This window comes from Gobius niger (genome assembly GCF_951799975.1).
Source record: "Gobius niger genome assembly, chromosome: 12".
Taxonomy (NCBI): domain Eukaryota; kingdom Metazoa; phylum Chordata; class Actinopteri; order Gobiiformes; family Gobiidae; genus Gobius; species Gobius niger.
In genome coordinates, this window is record NC_136863.1 from 17,706,273 (window position 1) to 17,720,847 (window position 14,575).

Here is a 14,575-nt window from a genome sequence, read left to right on the forward strand (position 1 = left end):
GTACCAGGCTCTACAACCATAAGTAGCTTCTTGTCAAGACATGGACACAAGTATAATATGAGTTGTATCCTCTGCCCCAGCCAATGTATTATTATAGCCACTGCTTTAGTGGCTATAATAATACATTGGCTGTGTTGCTGAATAAACCTGTGAATGTAAAAGCCATGAAAATAAAGTTGTGTCTGTGATGTATATGAGCACAAAATACCATAACACACAGTGTGAATTTTATAACCCCTTTAATAAATAAATTCAGAAAAAATAGGTCCAAGGCCCAGATGAAGGGGGTACGAGAGTGTGTGGTTACAGAGCAGGTCGATGGGCACAGGGGGAGATGGGCTGCAATCACAGGAGCATTGATCAGATTATGAACCTTGTCAACAGTTTGCCACATGACATCTTCCTTCTGTTGGTGTTGACCAGCTGGTCACAGGTCTCAAGCTAAAATATCATTTGTATGCAGTTCTGTCAAAGCAGCTGACATACAGCAATACTTTGGCTTTCATACACTTAAACTTATATCTCATTTCAGTGAGTGTGTAAAAATATAGAAACACAAGCACTGGAAATAAAAAGAACTACAACTCCCTTCAGCTATTTGGTCAGTCCATTGAAGCCGGTGCAGCTGGTTTATGGCAGCAGCTTTGTGCAAATCTCCATTCTGTGAGTTACCACAAAAATACACTTAGAGCTTAGTCCTGACAAATCCAAGACACAGAGGTATGTTGTGATAAATAACAGTGTTTCAAAGAACATGCACGTCACATTTCTCAAGTTTAGAAATGCAATAATTTGTCAAATTATTAAACATGAACAATATACTTCTGATATATTCATACCCAAACTTCAGTCACTTAGCAGAGTGAATGCCCTGCCAATACTCAATAATCTGTGTAGTCTATACAGTACAGTCGCATAGAAGCAAAAGGTCCGACACAGACAAATGTGAGTAAAAACATGACAGTCGTGGCTTTAGCATATGATCTATCAGCATCATGTAACAGTCTCCGTCTTTTCAATAAGAGCTTATATTACAGTAGGAACTTCCATACACCACAAGGAGCAAGTTGTGCAAAAGGAATGAATCAGGTGCTACTCTGTAGCTGAAGCTGGTTGTTTTATACATACACATGTTAAATATTTATACACTTTAAAAAGCATCTAGCGCTAGAGCAGACTGACTTGCAGTGTTCTACAGCTATAAAGTTAGAGCTAAACATGGTCGCAAACAATCCCAGTTAGGCACCTTTTGAACAAAAAGGACAGTAGCTTATTTTACTAAAATACTTGATGTTCCAAGTCTCAACGTTTGAGCATTTTCTTTGTTTTCCTTGAGTTTTTCATGCTAAGCTTGATTGGGCTGTGGCCCAGTGGTACATGTGAGGAGCTTTTGTACACCAGCAAATGATGAGTTTCCTCCAAATGTGCTATGTGCTTGTCTTTGAATCAGCTCTGTTGTATGAAGCTGCACACTGTTTGGTGCATGCCCTTCACTCTCTACAGCACTCGGCAGCAGTTGTACTGAGCCATTGGGAGGATTTTGGACTTGTTTTGAGCTGGTAGATTAAAAGCCAGGGCTTTCTCGCACAGAGGAAACTGGAAAATTCTTTCCCGCAGTTTTAAACTGTGACGTTTAGCTGTGTCTGCCCGAGGAGCAATGTCTGGGTTCTGCAGTGCATTGTGGGCAGAGAGCTCCTCTGTGCTCTTGTCTCGTCCCTGCTCGGCTGTACATGAGTCTGTGGAGTCCAGGCTGGGTGCAGAGGATACAGCAGGAGCAGAGGGGACCGAGGCAGGAGGTTTATTGGTGTTATTGTTTGGCTCCTCACATTGTGGACTGACAGAGTCTGTCTTATAAACAGAACAAGGAGCATCGTCATCTGGCGAACTCATGGGCTGCTCAGAAATCACAAAGTCCTTGTCCACAGCCTGAACCTCCTGCTCCTCCATTGTTTGAGCTGTTAAACCTGCCTCTGTTTGCGCCTCTTCATGACTGACGTTCTCCTCTGTTTGAGTTAAAAGCTGCAGTGAACTCTGACCCTGTTCTGTGGAGTCCTCGTCCTCATCCTCCTCATCCTCCTCCTCCTCCTCTTCCTCCTCGCAGATCTGCTGCAGTGCTGGGACACTCTTTGAGGCTGAGGGCTCCTCTGTTGGGGCAGTCCTCAGGGTAACGTTCAGACTGGGCTGCCATGGTCCAGGGAAAGGTGTGTGATTGGTTTGCTTAGCAGCGAGCAGGTCTCCGCACTCTGGAGCCGAGTGAGGGGAGCTGGGAGAGAGCGCCCCGGACAGCCAGGATGGAGGGGCCTCAGGGGTCAGCAGCGCATCGTCCAGCCCCTGCAGCCAATCATGAGTCTCAATCTCCTCGAGGGCTGCACGACTTGTAGGATCCTTCTGCAACATCCTGGAAATTAGACTAGAAAAAACACAGTAGCGTTATTATTTTTGTGTCACTATTTTCCAATATTAGTTCACAGAAACTTGACGCTACAATGGGGTTTTTCAAAACATCGTTCTGCTCATTATTGATGTTCTTCTTAGTCAAAGTCGTATGCATCTGATTTTTTAGATTTTTGTTTGTTAAGTTGTCCCTGTGGCAACATTAACATATAACCTGGAATGTTTCACAATGTAGCTTTAAATGCAAAGTAGCTTGGAACATCTTCTGCTCTGTTTTCTCCTCCATGTGACCAGGGGCTAAGTCATATGACAGCTGCTGCGTCAGATGTGGTAGATGCGTGTGCACTCTGGGATAATGAACAGACCGCAGAGTCTATTTAGGCCTATTACGTTCAGACTGCAGAGGAAAAATAAGTAAAAAATAAGAGCATAAAGACGTCCATTCACCAAGTCCTACAATAGCACCCAGCTGCTGTATTACACACACACGCAGTCTGAGGGAGCACCTATTGTACTAAACTGACACAATTACAAAGTGGATGGTTTAGTCTCACTTAACCATTATCTAATAGGATTCATGGTCTGCAATGTGGAATATAGAGAAAGATATAAATGAAGCCCATGTTTTCTTGAGCTTTGTTTAATATAGATCAATTTTAATCCTGTTTTTGTCCTCTTTTGGATTAATCCTCATTCAGAGCTACTTTCTTCATGTAATTATTTTAAACCTAGCTTAGTCATGTTTGCCTCATTCAGTCTGAATGTGACGTGGTATCGACCAGGGAGCGTTAAACTGTTCCTTAGCAGGCACGAAATGGCAAAGGTTTCAGAACCACTGCTGAAGAGGAAGCCAGCTGTGCCTAGCCAGCTATAAAAATCAGTGCCAAAAGAAACATGTCAAATATAGAAAAAGCCAATCCCATTTTTTTTAAAGGTTTTGGCTCAGTAAAAGGGCCAGAGTTTGCACTTTCTGCTCTTTGTGCTTATCTGTGAACAGGTATGTATCGGCCAGGGACAGCAGGTGGTACATTGAATAGATGCAGATATTTAGGGCCGCTGTTCATGGCGTGGGTTTCATCTAGTCGTTTATTTGTTTAGTCATTGTATTTGTCCCAACAGACCTCCAAAGCTTTTCCATATAAGGTTTACTACAGACCAATTAAGATCACATCTTTAAGTGACAATATCAAAATGTCCCACAGAAGCTGATGCACAATAAAACAGACTGAATGACAGCTGTGTTCGTCTGTCAGCCTGAACCTACTTGATCTATATGTACAGTACATATAAGGAATGGTATTAAAATGGGAGACAAACCCTCAGCACTTGTGCATTTGTTATTCTGCTCAAACCAAGTGGTGATGTTTACTCTGCTGCAGTGTGGCGTCACAATATGGTTTCGATAAGAAGTGCAAGGAGTGGAGGTTAAGTGCAAAAACACAGGTACGTGTGACCTGAAGTAGAGCGGCATTAGGTAACACGAGCATCGTCAGTGGCAGAGGGCGATCGACAGCGTGACGTGTAATTTAAAGGCGGCCTGAGTATATTGTATGCATTGACTTCACACCGCCGCATTCGTCTCTGAAATAAATAGGACACACAAATTATCCAGTGAAACGCAGACTAATGAGAGAATTTTCCGGTCAGCAGATCCGGTCACCCCCCCCACATCCACCGCATTAAATCTCTGGAGAGCACACGGCAGAACAGCAGACCGAGCCACGGCAAACTTATGCACTTTCAATGTTCTTTGGTTGGAGCCATCGCCTTTCAGCGCAGCAACAAACATGTGGGACAGTTTTTTATTCACATTCACCCAACTAAGATTTTCAATAAATGTAGATATTAGTCGTTTTCCTCAAGTTTATATAAAGCTTTTTCGTTTTCCCTCCCCGTTAAGGTATTTCTGTCTGTCTGAGTTGCAGCATAATTATTAAATCTAAAAGTAATTAAACCCTAATTAGCTGAAATGAATAAATATTTTTAGACCAGATTCTCCAACCTTCACTCTCACAGCCTTGAAACTCTGTGTATTTGTACAGTCACGTACAATAACACTACCACATACGCGGGCAAGTATGGAATGAAGCAGAGCAGCCCAGTGTTTATATTGTATACATTGAGTTATATAACTGTCCTGAGTGCATGTGTGTGTGTGTGTGTGTGTGTGTGTGCGCGTGCGTGTGTGTGCGTGTGTGTGTGTTCTTGTACTTATGACATTGTGAGGACCAGTTTGAGTTTTTAACCAACAGAGTGAGGACATTTTTGGAAAGTGAGGACATTTTGGGTGGCCTTCACTTATTTGAAGGACTGTTTGAGGGTCAGGATGTGGTTTTAGGGTTAGGGTTAGAATTGGGTTAAGACTAGGGTTAGGGTTAGGATTAAGGTTATGGTTAGGGGCTTAGGGTTTCAGGGTCAGGGTCTGGGTAATACTTTATGTCTATGAGTGTCCTCACTAAGATAGCAGTACAAGATCATATGTGTGTGTGTGTGTGTGTGCACTCACTGTTTGCAGGGCTCCGAGACGTGCTCTGGCACCCGGTATCGACAGTCCAGGATCATCACCAGAGTCTCGCTGTCGTTGGTTTCGTGGAAAGGAGGCACTCCACACACGAGCATGAACAGGATCACACCCAGAGACCAGATATCTGCGACACACAACAACAAGACACTTAAAATAATCTCTTTAAACAGTCACAGCTACTCTGGACACTGATAAGGAGATATTGGTATCATTTTAGACTTAAAATAGACTTTACTTCACTTCATGATATAAGAACAGCGCGAGACAAAATCGAGACAATGCTATTTTTGCAATGAATTACCACTACAAAGCGTTTAAAAGAGGTCCTATATAGAGGAACAGTATTTGTTTTTAAAATGTCAAAGGAAATAAATTGTGGAGGTGAGAAAAGAAAAAAAAGATACATTTACTGCATCTTGTGATATTGTTTGTTGACATAAGAACCAACATCTTTGTCTTTTACAGTTGCTGGTCATTTCATAATCAGCTGCTGGTCATTTTAAATTACATCAAGAGCAAATGAGATGCTTGAGGAAAACTTAATTGAGTTATCGATAACCATTCCACATTTGGTGCAGAACTTTTAGATTTGTTTTCCATTTTTTCCCATTCCAACCTGTGACAATAAAGTCTTTTCCCCACATCTCATCTGACTTTATTCTTTTATTTTGTTTCGGTGTGTCATAAAGCAGGCTTCCCTTCACTGATCACAGCAGTTCTGCTTTACATTGTACATTAAGGTCAAGCTCCAGTTCATGAGATTGAGGAATGCGGCTGTGTGAGAGCAGCGTCCGGTCCACACAGACAGGGTTGGTTGCTCTTGACCCTTTGTGGTTTTGACACAGTGTTCTTTTTAAAGCCCTTCCCTTCCTTCCCCCTCTGTCCCCTCTGCAGATGGACAGACAGACAGCCCGGGACAGAAGCATAGTCTGCTTGAAGGAAACAAACTGCAGAGAGGAAAGTGCTGCGAGCTATAATAAACACTGGGCTTGCAGTAGCGCGCTGCTTTTCTCACCATGTCCTTCTCACTTTGGTCCAACCACAAAACGATTCTCTTCATGGTGTAACAGTGAAGAGCCCATGACTCAATAATAATTTAACTTTTTTTTATTGTGCGGCCCTGCTCGTCATTCAAACCAAAACACATTAAGCCTTTCTGATGAGACTATGTGAAACTTCGCTTCACTTTGTATCATGTGAAGTTCCTATAATGCTGGCTTTAATAATTCAGCAGCAGCAGGTGCGCTCTACCTCAGTCCCAGGGCTGATTAAACACAGCATCGAGTTAGTTTGGAGTTAGCCTCAAGACGGTCAAATGGGAAGAAGAGCGGATACTTATGTGTGCATAAACAAAGCTTCCAGAATCTAAACCTATTTATGTGGTATTTCTAAACAGCTGCTTTTACATAAATAACAGCAGAAAACTCAATCATTTGGTGAATTAAGAGAAAATATATATATCTTTCGGCTTGTGTTTCACCAAGGCTATAATCAATGTGACTCATCAAGGTTCTGTTAAAATGTAGAAAGCCTTTGGGGACAGAAGTATCTGCACTTGAGCAGAGATCAAACGGAAAAGACCGGTTGTGACTGAATCTGCAGATTGTCACAAGGGTCAGATCACTTTTAAATAGAGATGCACCGATCCAGCTTTTTGCTATTGTTAAAGATACTGGGGTTTGAGTATCTGCCGTTACCGATATTTGCCAACACCAATTCTTTAAAGTGGCTTTCTCTGAGTGAAAAACTGAACTGACTCTTTTCTCCATTTTAAGACTAATAAAGTCTTAAATTTTATTCTGATGATGTTACAGATCAATTATCTATTATGTCTATTGATAAACTCTTGGATAAACATTCAACAAGGATAACTGGACTTTTCTACGCTAAATATCCTTGGGTAAATGACATTACATTAATATAAACAACTCACATGAAGTGATCGGATCATTACAAATATGTTTGATCAGTTATTTCTTAAACTAAATACAAACACTTGGCTTCAGCAGTGGCCGATTTTTTATTAGGCTTCTTTAGGTATTTCTATCATAGCTTCTGACCCAACCTTGATAAGTTTTTGTTAGCATTAGCACGCTCCCGCTAGCTTTAGCATGTTGCTAGCCGCGGCATTTTTGCAGGGCGATCAAAAATACATTGGCGGAGGTTCAAACTAACTCAGTGATTGGATTCACCAGGTTCTGAGCTTCAAAATGGTCAAAATGACATACAGCAAGCCCATATTCAATTAGATTTAAGTGCGTTAAATTGTGTTTTTAACGCAGAGAGCTAAAACTGGTATCGGTTCAGTATCATATATTTGTAGCCGATACTCGATATCGGATTTTTTTCAGCATTGGCTCCATTATCTGATACCGGTATCGGATCGATGCATCCCTACTCCCTACTTTTAAATGTTATACTGTCATTTCATATCCCGTCCTTTATTGTCTTTCATTGTTTGACAAACGTTTTATCTTCTGACAGAACGTAAACTTTTCCTACAGCTCCTCAGTGAGAAGAGGGTGCCCGTGCATTCATCCCTGCACTTGAGGAAAAATGTAAATCTTTGTCCCTTATAACAGTGGCGGTCTAAACAAAGCCTTTTTTGACCGGACCATGACCAGCACGCTCACACGCACGCTCACTGTGTCAGCAGAAGTATTATGCAACAGGAGAAGTCTGTACTGAGTGCTTGGGAGTGTACTTTTCTCTACTCACTGAGTAATATTACACTTTCCCAGTGTGCATTAGAGTCTTGCTGACATCACAACACAGAGTACGCACGAATGTTCAGCCACATTCGGTCACACATTTTGTTGCATGTGCTGCTCTGGTGTTTTAACACATTTCAAGAAGACACAATAGTTTCGTATTGTGCTTGAAAATAAGGCAAAGTTCCCACAAAGTAGCTCTACTGTGTATGCTGGGAACACGACCTTCAAGGCTGATATGAAACTGTCCGGGACAGTTGAAGCATCTGGGTATTGTTGCTCTCGACTGTTATAACTGGATGAAGCACAAATATATACTGTGTCAACAGAACTCACTCTACAAACAGAGAGGTAGCACTGGGTCACAAAAAGGTAGACGCCAAGTTTTGCATCTAAATGGCACAGCTCTGACTGTAGTGATGGGGTTTATAGCTCCTTAATGAGAGATTCTGCTTTAGATTAATTTCCAAAGAGCTGTTACAAAGACTGACTCATTTTTTGCCCTTATTGACTCATAGACAAAGAGTGCAAAGCAATAGCTGAAGTCATTGTTAGTATCACCGTGACAGTAAAGCAGCACTTTGCTCCCTAAAAAGTTGTTACACATGCTCATAAACTCCATGTGAAGAACTGGGATGCTGCTTAAACTGCATAAAATGCATTGTCTTCCTCCCTCTTTCATTGTTTGTAACCAAATCAGCTTTATGTTCAAATCATCTGAATTACTATGACGGCATTTACCCGAACATAAGCAAACGCATAGCTTTTAGAGTTCTCTTTTATCTTTGCAGTGACAGACAAAACATAACCTTGGGGGAGTCATGTAACCAAACAGGTTGCTTTAACACAGCTTGATGAGAACACCGGAAAGCTTCACACACCCAGAGAAATGCAGAAGTTCTTCACCACATCCTTTCCCAGAATGCGACCTCCACCCTTCTTATGTCACAGAGAATTATCAAGCGTGCCATAAGCGCTTCCATGTCAAGCATACGCTCTATTGGGACTTAATGATAGCATAAATAAAGACAGCCTTTCTGTGAAGCTAGTGTGAAGCCTGACATTAGCAGAAAACAGTAATAAAGCCCAAGTATCTCTTATGTAACTGTGCACTACTGTGTGTTTATCGTTGTCCGAGTCAAGATGCCTGTGGACCTTCTTCTCCCAATCATATGATTATCATCAAACAAACACACAAGAACAGGGCTGAGAGGGAAACCGTAAAAACAGGTTTTCAAGTCAGGTGGCCAAGTCATCAAAGTAAGTGCAGAAAGAACATGACCAAGGGCAGGGACACCTTCGTCATATAAAGACAAATCATCTAAATTTAACTGAAAGCACTATATTGGTTTTGTATTTTAACACCCGATAAGAACTTGAACTTTTATATTTGTTGATTACTGATTACTAGAGGAACAACTGATAACCAAGGCCAGGACATAGGAAATAAAATCTGATGCTGCTTTCATGTGCTCTCGTTATTATGGTTAATAGGCTACCACTTGCTGAGTAGAAAATTGCACCCGAACGCCACCTCATCTCGTATTTTTTACTGGGAAACTGGGAGATAATTTTGATGCCTGAGTTCCCGAGATGACATAACCTTTGACCTTATCAGAGAGCAGTGATAGTACGGTCTTACGTCTTTTAGCTGATTGTGATGAAGCCGACACATTTAGCTACTCAAATTTTGGCTCTTTTTCCACACTTTTTGTCTAGTAAAAAAAAAGGCCGATCAAAGCCGATGTGTGTTTTTTCAAATGTTTCACTTTACTACGACACTAAAGCACTTGAAAACAATGCACTCGGATCAATTGGATGAGACACACACAGATATTTATGAAATTTACAATGTACAAAACACTGCAGACCCTAACTATAAAAACAAAGTAGGTTTTCATCAAAAATACTACATTTTAATGTCATTTTTGCTCTATTTGAATCTTTGTGAACCAGAAAACAATTACTAAAATAGTTGTCGACTATTTCAATAATAGATTAGTCGTTGATTAATCGATTAGTTGTTCTCAGCCATATTTGGGCCCCTTTAGCGTTTGCATGTTATAGCTTTTATCTAAATGAACCGGTTAGTGATGGAGATGCATTGTGCCGTCATGATGATATAATCCTGATAGTAGGTCGAGCTATGACTCACTGCCGGAGAAAAAGAGCACTTGATCTGCAGTGAAGCAGGAAACTGTCTCAGGGGACACAACACATAGACAGGACATTGTGCGACACCACACTGTGGACACTACAGAGGGGATACTACACGGGACACTGTAGGAGAAGAGTGCACAGAGAGGATATGAGGCGAAGGACACTACAGGGAGAGGATACAACACAGAAAGGACACGACAAGGAGAGGACACTTGAAGGGAGTGGACACTGAAAAGGGGGAACATGTATAAGGGAAGTGGCGGAGCTCGTAAGTCACGCTGGAGATCTGGAGGCATGCGAGTTTATCCTGGTCTATTTATAACACAGACGGAGGAGGAATGAGTTTCCTTATTGAGAAGTCAACTGAGGGGTTGTGATGGCAGATGAATAAACTAGTGAGGGATTAGTGCTCCATTCATGTGGTCAGTATAAACTTGGGAAAAAATGTTAAGGGTGTTGTAAGACGTGGGGAAATGGAAGCTCAGCCAAAGCGTGGACTATCATGGGAAGACGGAAGGCACTGAACTAGGGCTGTCACGATAATTACTATATCGACTTATCCTTCAATAAATAACAGATAAACGATATATTTTTGGGTTCAATATTTATTGTCTGTACATGTAGTAGCATTTCCCCCCTATTTTTGAAGCAAATTGAGTTACATTATAGTTCATGTTTATTGCACCTTGTGTGGTGTTTTAGGATATTATGATGCCCTTTTAAAACAAAGGTTTACTGTCATTTTTATGCCTGAGAGTTGACAGTCTCTAGTATCGTTAGAGTCAATAATATCATTTATCGCGACAGTTTCCTGCCTCAATATATCGAACTTCAAATTTGTTATCGTGACAGGCCTACACTGAACCCACACCTCTGGATTTACTTGAGTAAAAGAAAGAAAATCACTCAACTGAACGAGATGGACAATAAGCATTACTCAAATTCAACAGACAGCACTACAGGGACGGCAGATGAACAGCAAGACTTAGACCAGAGGTTCTTAACCTTTTGTACCTCGGAAAGCATTTTTTCACAACTCCAATGTAACAGTTCGCAAACCTAGCTGAGGCTATCCGAAAAGCAAGCACAGACTCTGCACAAACTGATTAGAGAGCGACGCAGAAGCAGAAGAGTGAACTCCACCAAAGGTAACAGTAATTACACATGTTTTCCTACATGTAATTAACTCAAACATCTAAAGGAAGTTTTCATACCCACTCTGTTTATTCATATGATATGTTGATTATTACAATGTATAAAACCTACATTCAGGATTCTATAGAGGCTGTTGTGTTCAGGGCCAATGAATGGGATACACCACAGATCTAAACTTTAATGAACTTCCTAAGGTACAGCTATGACTGAAAGCAATAGAAAGGGTCTTCTTTTGTTTAATATGAAGTAGCCTAGTGTAGTGCAAGTATTAAGGATTAATGTAGGGTCATCAATATGGAGTATTTACCAATGGAAAATAAATGTATGATTTCAATAACACACGGCTAGATAATACAATAAAGAAACTGCAGGCAGGATATTTGACAACATGTTCCTCTGAATACTACAGCCCTTTCGTCTTGACGTGAGCTGTAGACTTGGTGCATTTATAATTAAGCACTAATTCCTCTGCTGTAAACCTCTTTGATAGGATTGGCAGCTTCTCAGATCAGTCATAGCGTGTCTCTGAACATATAATCAGCGTATTGTGTGTTTTTCTTAGAATACTGCAGGGCCCATTGTGTCCCACACTTCACTCCCTCTGCCTCAGCTCTGCAGCCTCTACAGTGGATAATACTGATGCATGGGATTTTCTCTTACTGTTATCCATCTCTGTCTCAACAATGCACACATACACACTCTCAGAGAAAGTGCTTGCGATGCAGTGAGTACGGGGAAGTGCTGCAGTTTGGCTCAAATGCACAACGTGCCCAGTTGGCGCACGACTGACCGAGTGCCGAGACTGACCCAGATTCACTACTACGCACTAATCCGTCGCACAAACGCACACGCAGGGCCACAGATAGAGAGGATACAACGGCATGAATACACAAACAGAGGGAGACTACGCTGCAAGGTCAACAGATAGGCAGTGACACACAAACAATCAGCTTTGGGAGAAAATTCACCGAATTCTATCCTTAAGGCAGGGTGTCTAACTCAGAAAGTGTCAAGCAATAAAGTTGGGTAGAGTTTAAATGTGATACTGTATCCTAAGTGCAGGGGCGAGACTTTTTCATTTGGAGGCCACTGTGTTGTTCAATGGTGGCATCAGGGACAATACAGAGTTTAGAAATGTTAAAATGATGTACTTTCCTCCCCGTACATGTTCCAGCAATGTCCTAATGTGTCGAATGAGCCTCTAAAATACCTGCACTGTCACTCAAAAAGTAGTTACAAGTATGACCTGAGGTGGCAGTAGTGAGTATAAAATGGCCAACTTGCATCTAACCCCTTTAAGAACAGCTTGAGTTGTATTACACTTCATTTTCAGCAATCTAGTAAACTTGTTTGCATATTTATAGGTTATTTCCAAATATTAGGTTAATTGAACTTGGTACAGATTCAAGGGGTGGCCTATGTTTATCCGGGCCACCCCTTGGACACGCCCCTGCCTGAATACTGCTTCAAATATACCTCTACATCTTTCCTTTAAGTCACAGAAATATTGGCTGATTTACAATTATAGTCGGTATAGCTTTTGAGTCAGATGCAAAAGCTATACTAAAACTCTACTCAACTCCACCAGATATGTTTGTAAACTGATCATCATTCAACGAACAAACAATACAATGTGCTGCGAGTACTGACCTACAGCGGGCGCATCGTACTCCTCTCCCAGCAGTATCTCTGGAGCGGAGTAGGCCAGGGAGCCGCAGCTCGTGGCCAGCATGGTCCCGGGCTGGAACAAGTTGCTGAAGCCAAAGTCTGTGAGTTTGACGGCGCCCTGCTGAGGGAAGAAGACCACATTCTCCGGTTTGAGGTCACGGTGCACCACGTGGAGCTGGTGGCAGTATGACACGGCGCGGACGATCTGAGCAAAGTGGCGCTTGGCGGTACCCTCCGCCACCCCTCCGTCATGTCGAAGGATGTAGTCGTACAGGTCGCCCCCTTCTGCAAGCTCCATCACCAGGTACAAGCTGCTCGGGGTGTCGATGACCTCATACAGACGAACCACGTTGGGATGCTGCACCCGCCTCATGCACCTAAAGTCAGGTTCAAAAATTACTGATTAGCAGAGACTTAAAAACAGGCTGGAAGTAGACAGCAATCTAACAGTGTAACATTGGTAATATATTTGAGCATGTTTTAACCTTTATTTAACCAATTGAGAATGTCGTTTTCAGGAGAGTTTTAAATGAAACCCACACAGATACGGGGAACATGCAAACTCCACGCCTAGAGACCCCACGCGGCACAGGATCAACCTCAAACCTTCCTACCATGGCCTAAACAACAACAAAGTTTCTGTACAAGAGAGGTTATTTATGTCCACGGAACATCAAGATAACTCTCATCATGTGAGCTTGTTGAAGACCAAAAATAAAGACACTTTTGAACGCAGCATAATATCAGACAGCGCGGTGCTGTTCTATTTTTACCTCAAATGACTCGACAAACTTGATGAAACATGTGATAGAAATGCTGAGTAAAGGCTGATATAATAATTTGCATTTACCTCACTTCCTGCAGGAGATGGCTTGTTGCCATAACATCAAGTTTAGTCTTGTCAATAATCTTGATAGCCACCAACTGACCAGTGCTGACATGGCGAGCCAGTTTGACGATCGCAAAGTGACCCCTGCCCAAAGTTCTCCCCAATTGGTACAGTCCTCTGAGGTCCAAGCGTCCCGAGACCGTCTTAGTACTGAATCCTCCCTCTTGCGCAGGAATCATGGCTTCTGGACTGTCCATTTTGGGAGAGGTGCTGGTCGGCAGGACACGCAGAGAGGGATAAATGCAGGAAAGTTGTTGTGTAAAGGTGCTCGTCACGGCTGGGGAGGTGTCTGTGAACAAAGAAGGGCAGCACAATGAGATCAAAATGACTCAGATAAACGTTTGGGGCTTAAGGGAAAATGGCTTTAGTTGAGGTCAGCAGCACTATATGAACCAAAAACACAAAACTAGCGCAGGAGAGCGGTATTATAAAATCTAATATTGTGTAAGTGACATTGATGTTTACAGATGAAACCGCTGCAGAAAAGAATATTCCTTTATCGTCCATAACCAAAGATGCTGCTTGGCCCATATCTCAAATAACACCCATCCAGCACAAATGGGGCATGGATCAATATTGTAACGGGACACCATAATGTATGTTAGAGAGTGTGCATGTGAGTGAGTGTTCATTAGTTTGGCTAAAAGGGTCAAAGGGGGCTCTAGAGCTGATGATGTCACTGTATCTTCAATCATCACATATTTATAAGTCCTGCTTTTGTCAACAACAGCTCCAAGACTTTGTGTTGAGCCCAGGTTCAACCATACAGTAGTTATCGATAACGACTAAAGGCAGTTATGAAAAGAAGATGTTTCTTTCCAGTGTTACTCCACTATGGGTCAAAGGGACAGTTGTTTTAAGATGCCGCAGACACATGCATGTGCAAAAGCAAATAAGACAAACTGTCAAATTGTGCTTTGACATTGTTCTTGCCTCCACCTGAAGGATATCGATGTTAAAATAGCGTCCAGTCACGCCCCTGGAACTATACATGTGCAGAATAGGTAGGCTGTAGTCTCTTTGGTTATGGCTATAAGGATGACAAATCCACTCATTGCTTTACTAAACCAGGCC

The 14,575-nt window shown here is 42.0% G+C and overlaps 1 protein-coding gene across 1 annotated transcript; it reads right to left on the bottom strand.

Annotated features, from left to right (window-relative positions):
- Positions 1–222: 222 nt before the first annotated feature.
- Positions 223–13,785, bottom strand: snrkb (SNF related kinase b). Its single transcript, XM_079567916.1, has 4 exons — positions 13,463–13,785; positions 12,595–12,989; positions 4,901–5,042; positions 223–2,410 (listed from the first exon to the last, which is right to left on the bottom strand). Exons 1-4 carry the CDS (start codon positions 13,696–13,698, stop codon positions 1,498–1,500), a joined length of 1,686 nt encoding a protein of 561 aa, XP_079424042.1. The 5' UTR covers positions 13,699–13,785; the 3' UTR covers positions 223–1,497.
- Positions 13,786–14,575: the final 790 nt, after the last annotated feature.

Coding starts and splice junctions, on each gene's coding strand:
- snrkb (XM_079567916.1), bottom strand. CDS start 13,698: ATGGACAGTCCAGAAGCCATGATTCCTGCGCAAGAGGGAGGATTCAGT. Junction 12,990..13,462: donor CATCTCCTGCAGGAAGTGAG/GTAAATGCAAAT, acceptor ACCTGACTTTAG/GTGCATGAGGCGGGTGCAGC. Junction 5,043..12,594: donor GTACGATGCGCCCGCTGTAG/GTCAGTACTCGC, acceptor TGTGTGTCGCAG/ATATCTGGTCTCTGGGTGTG.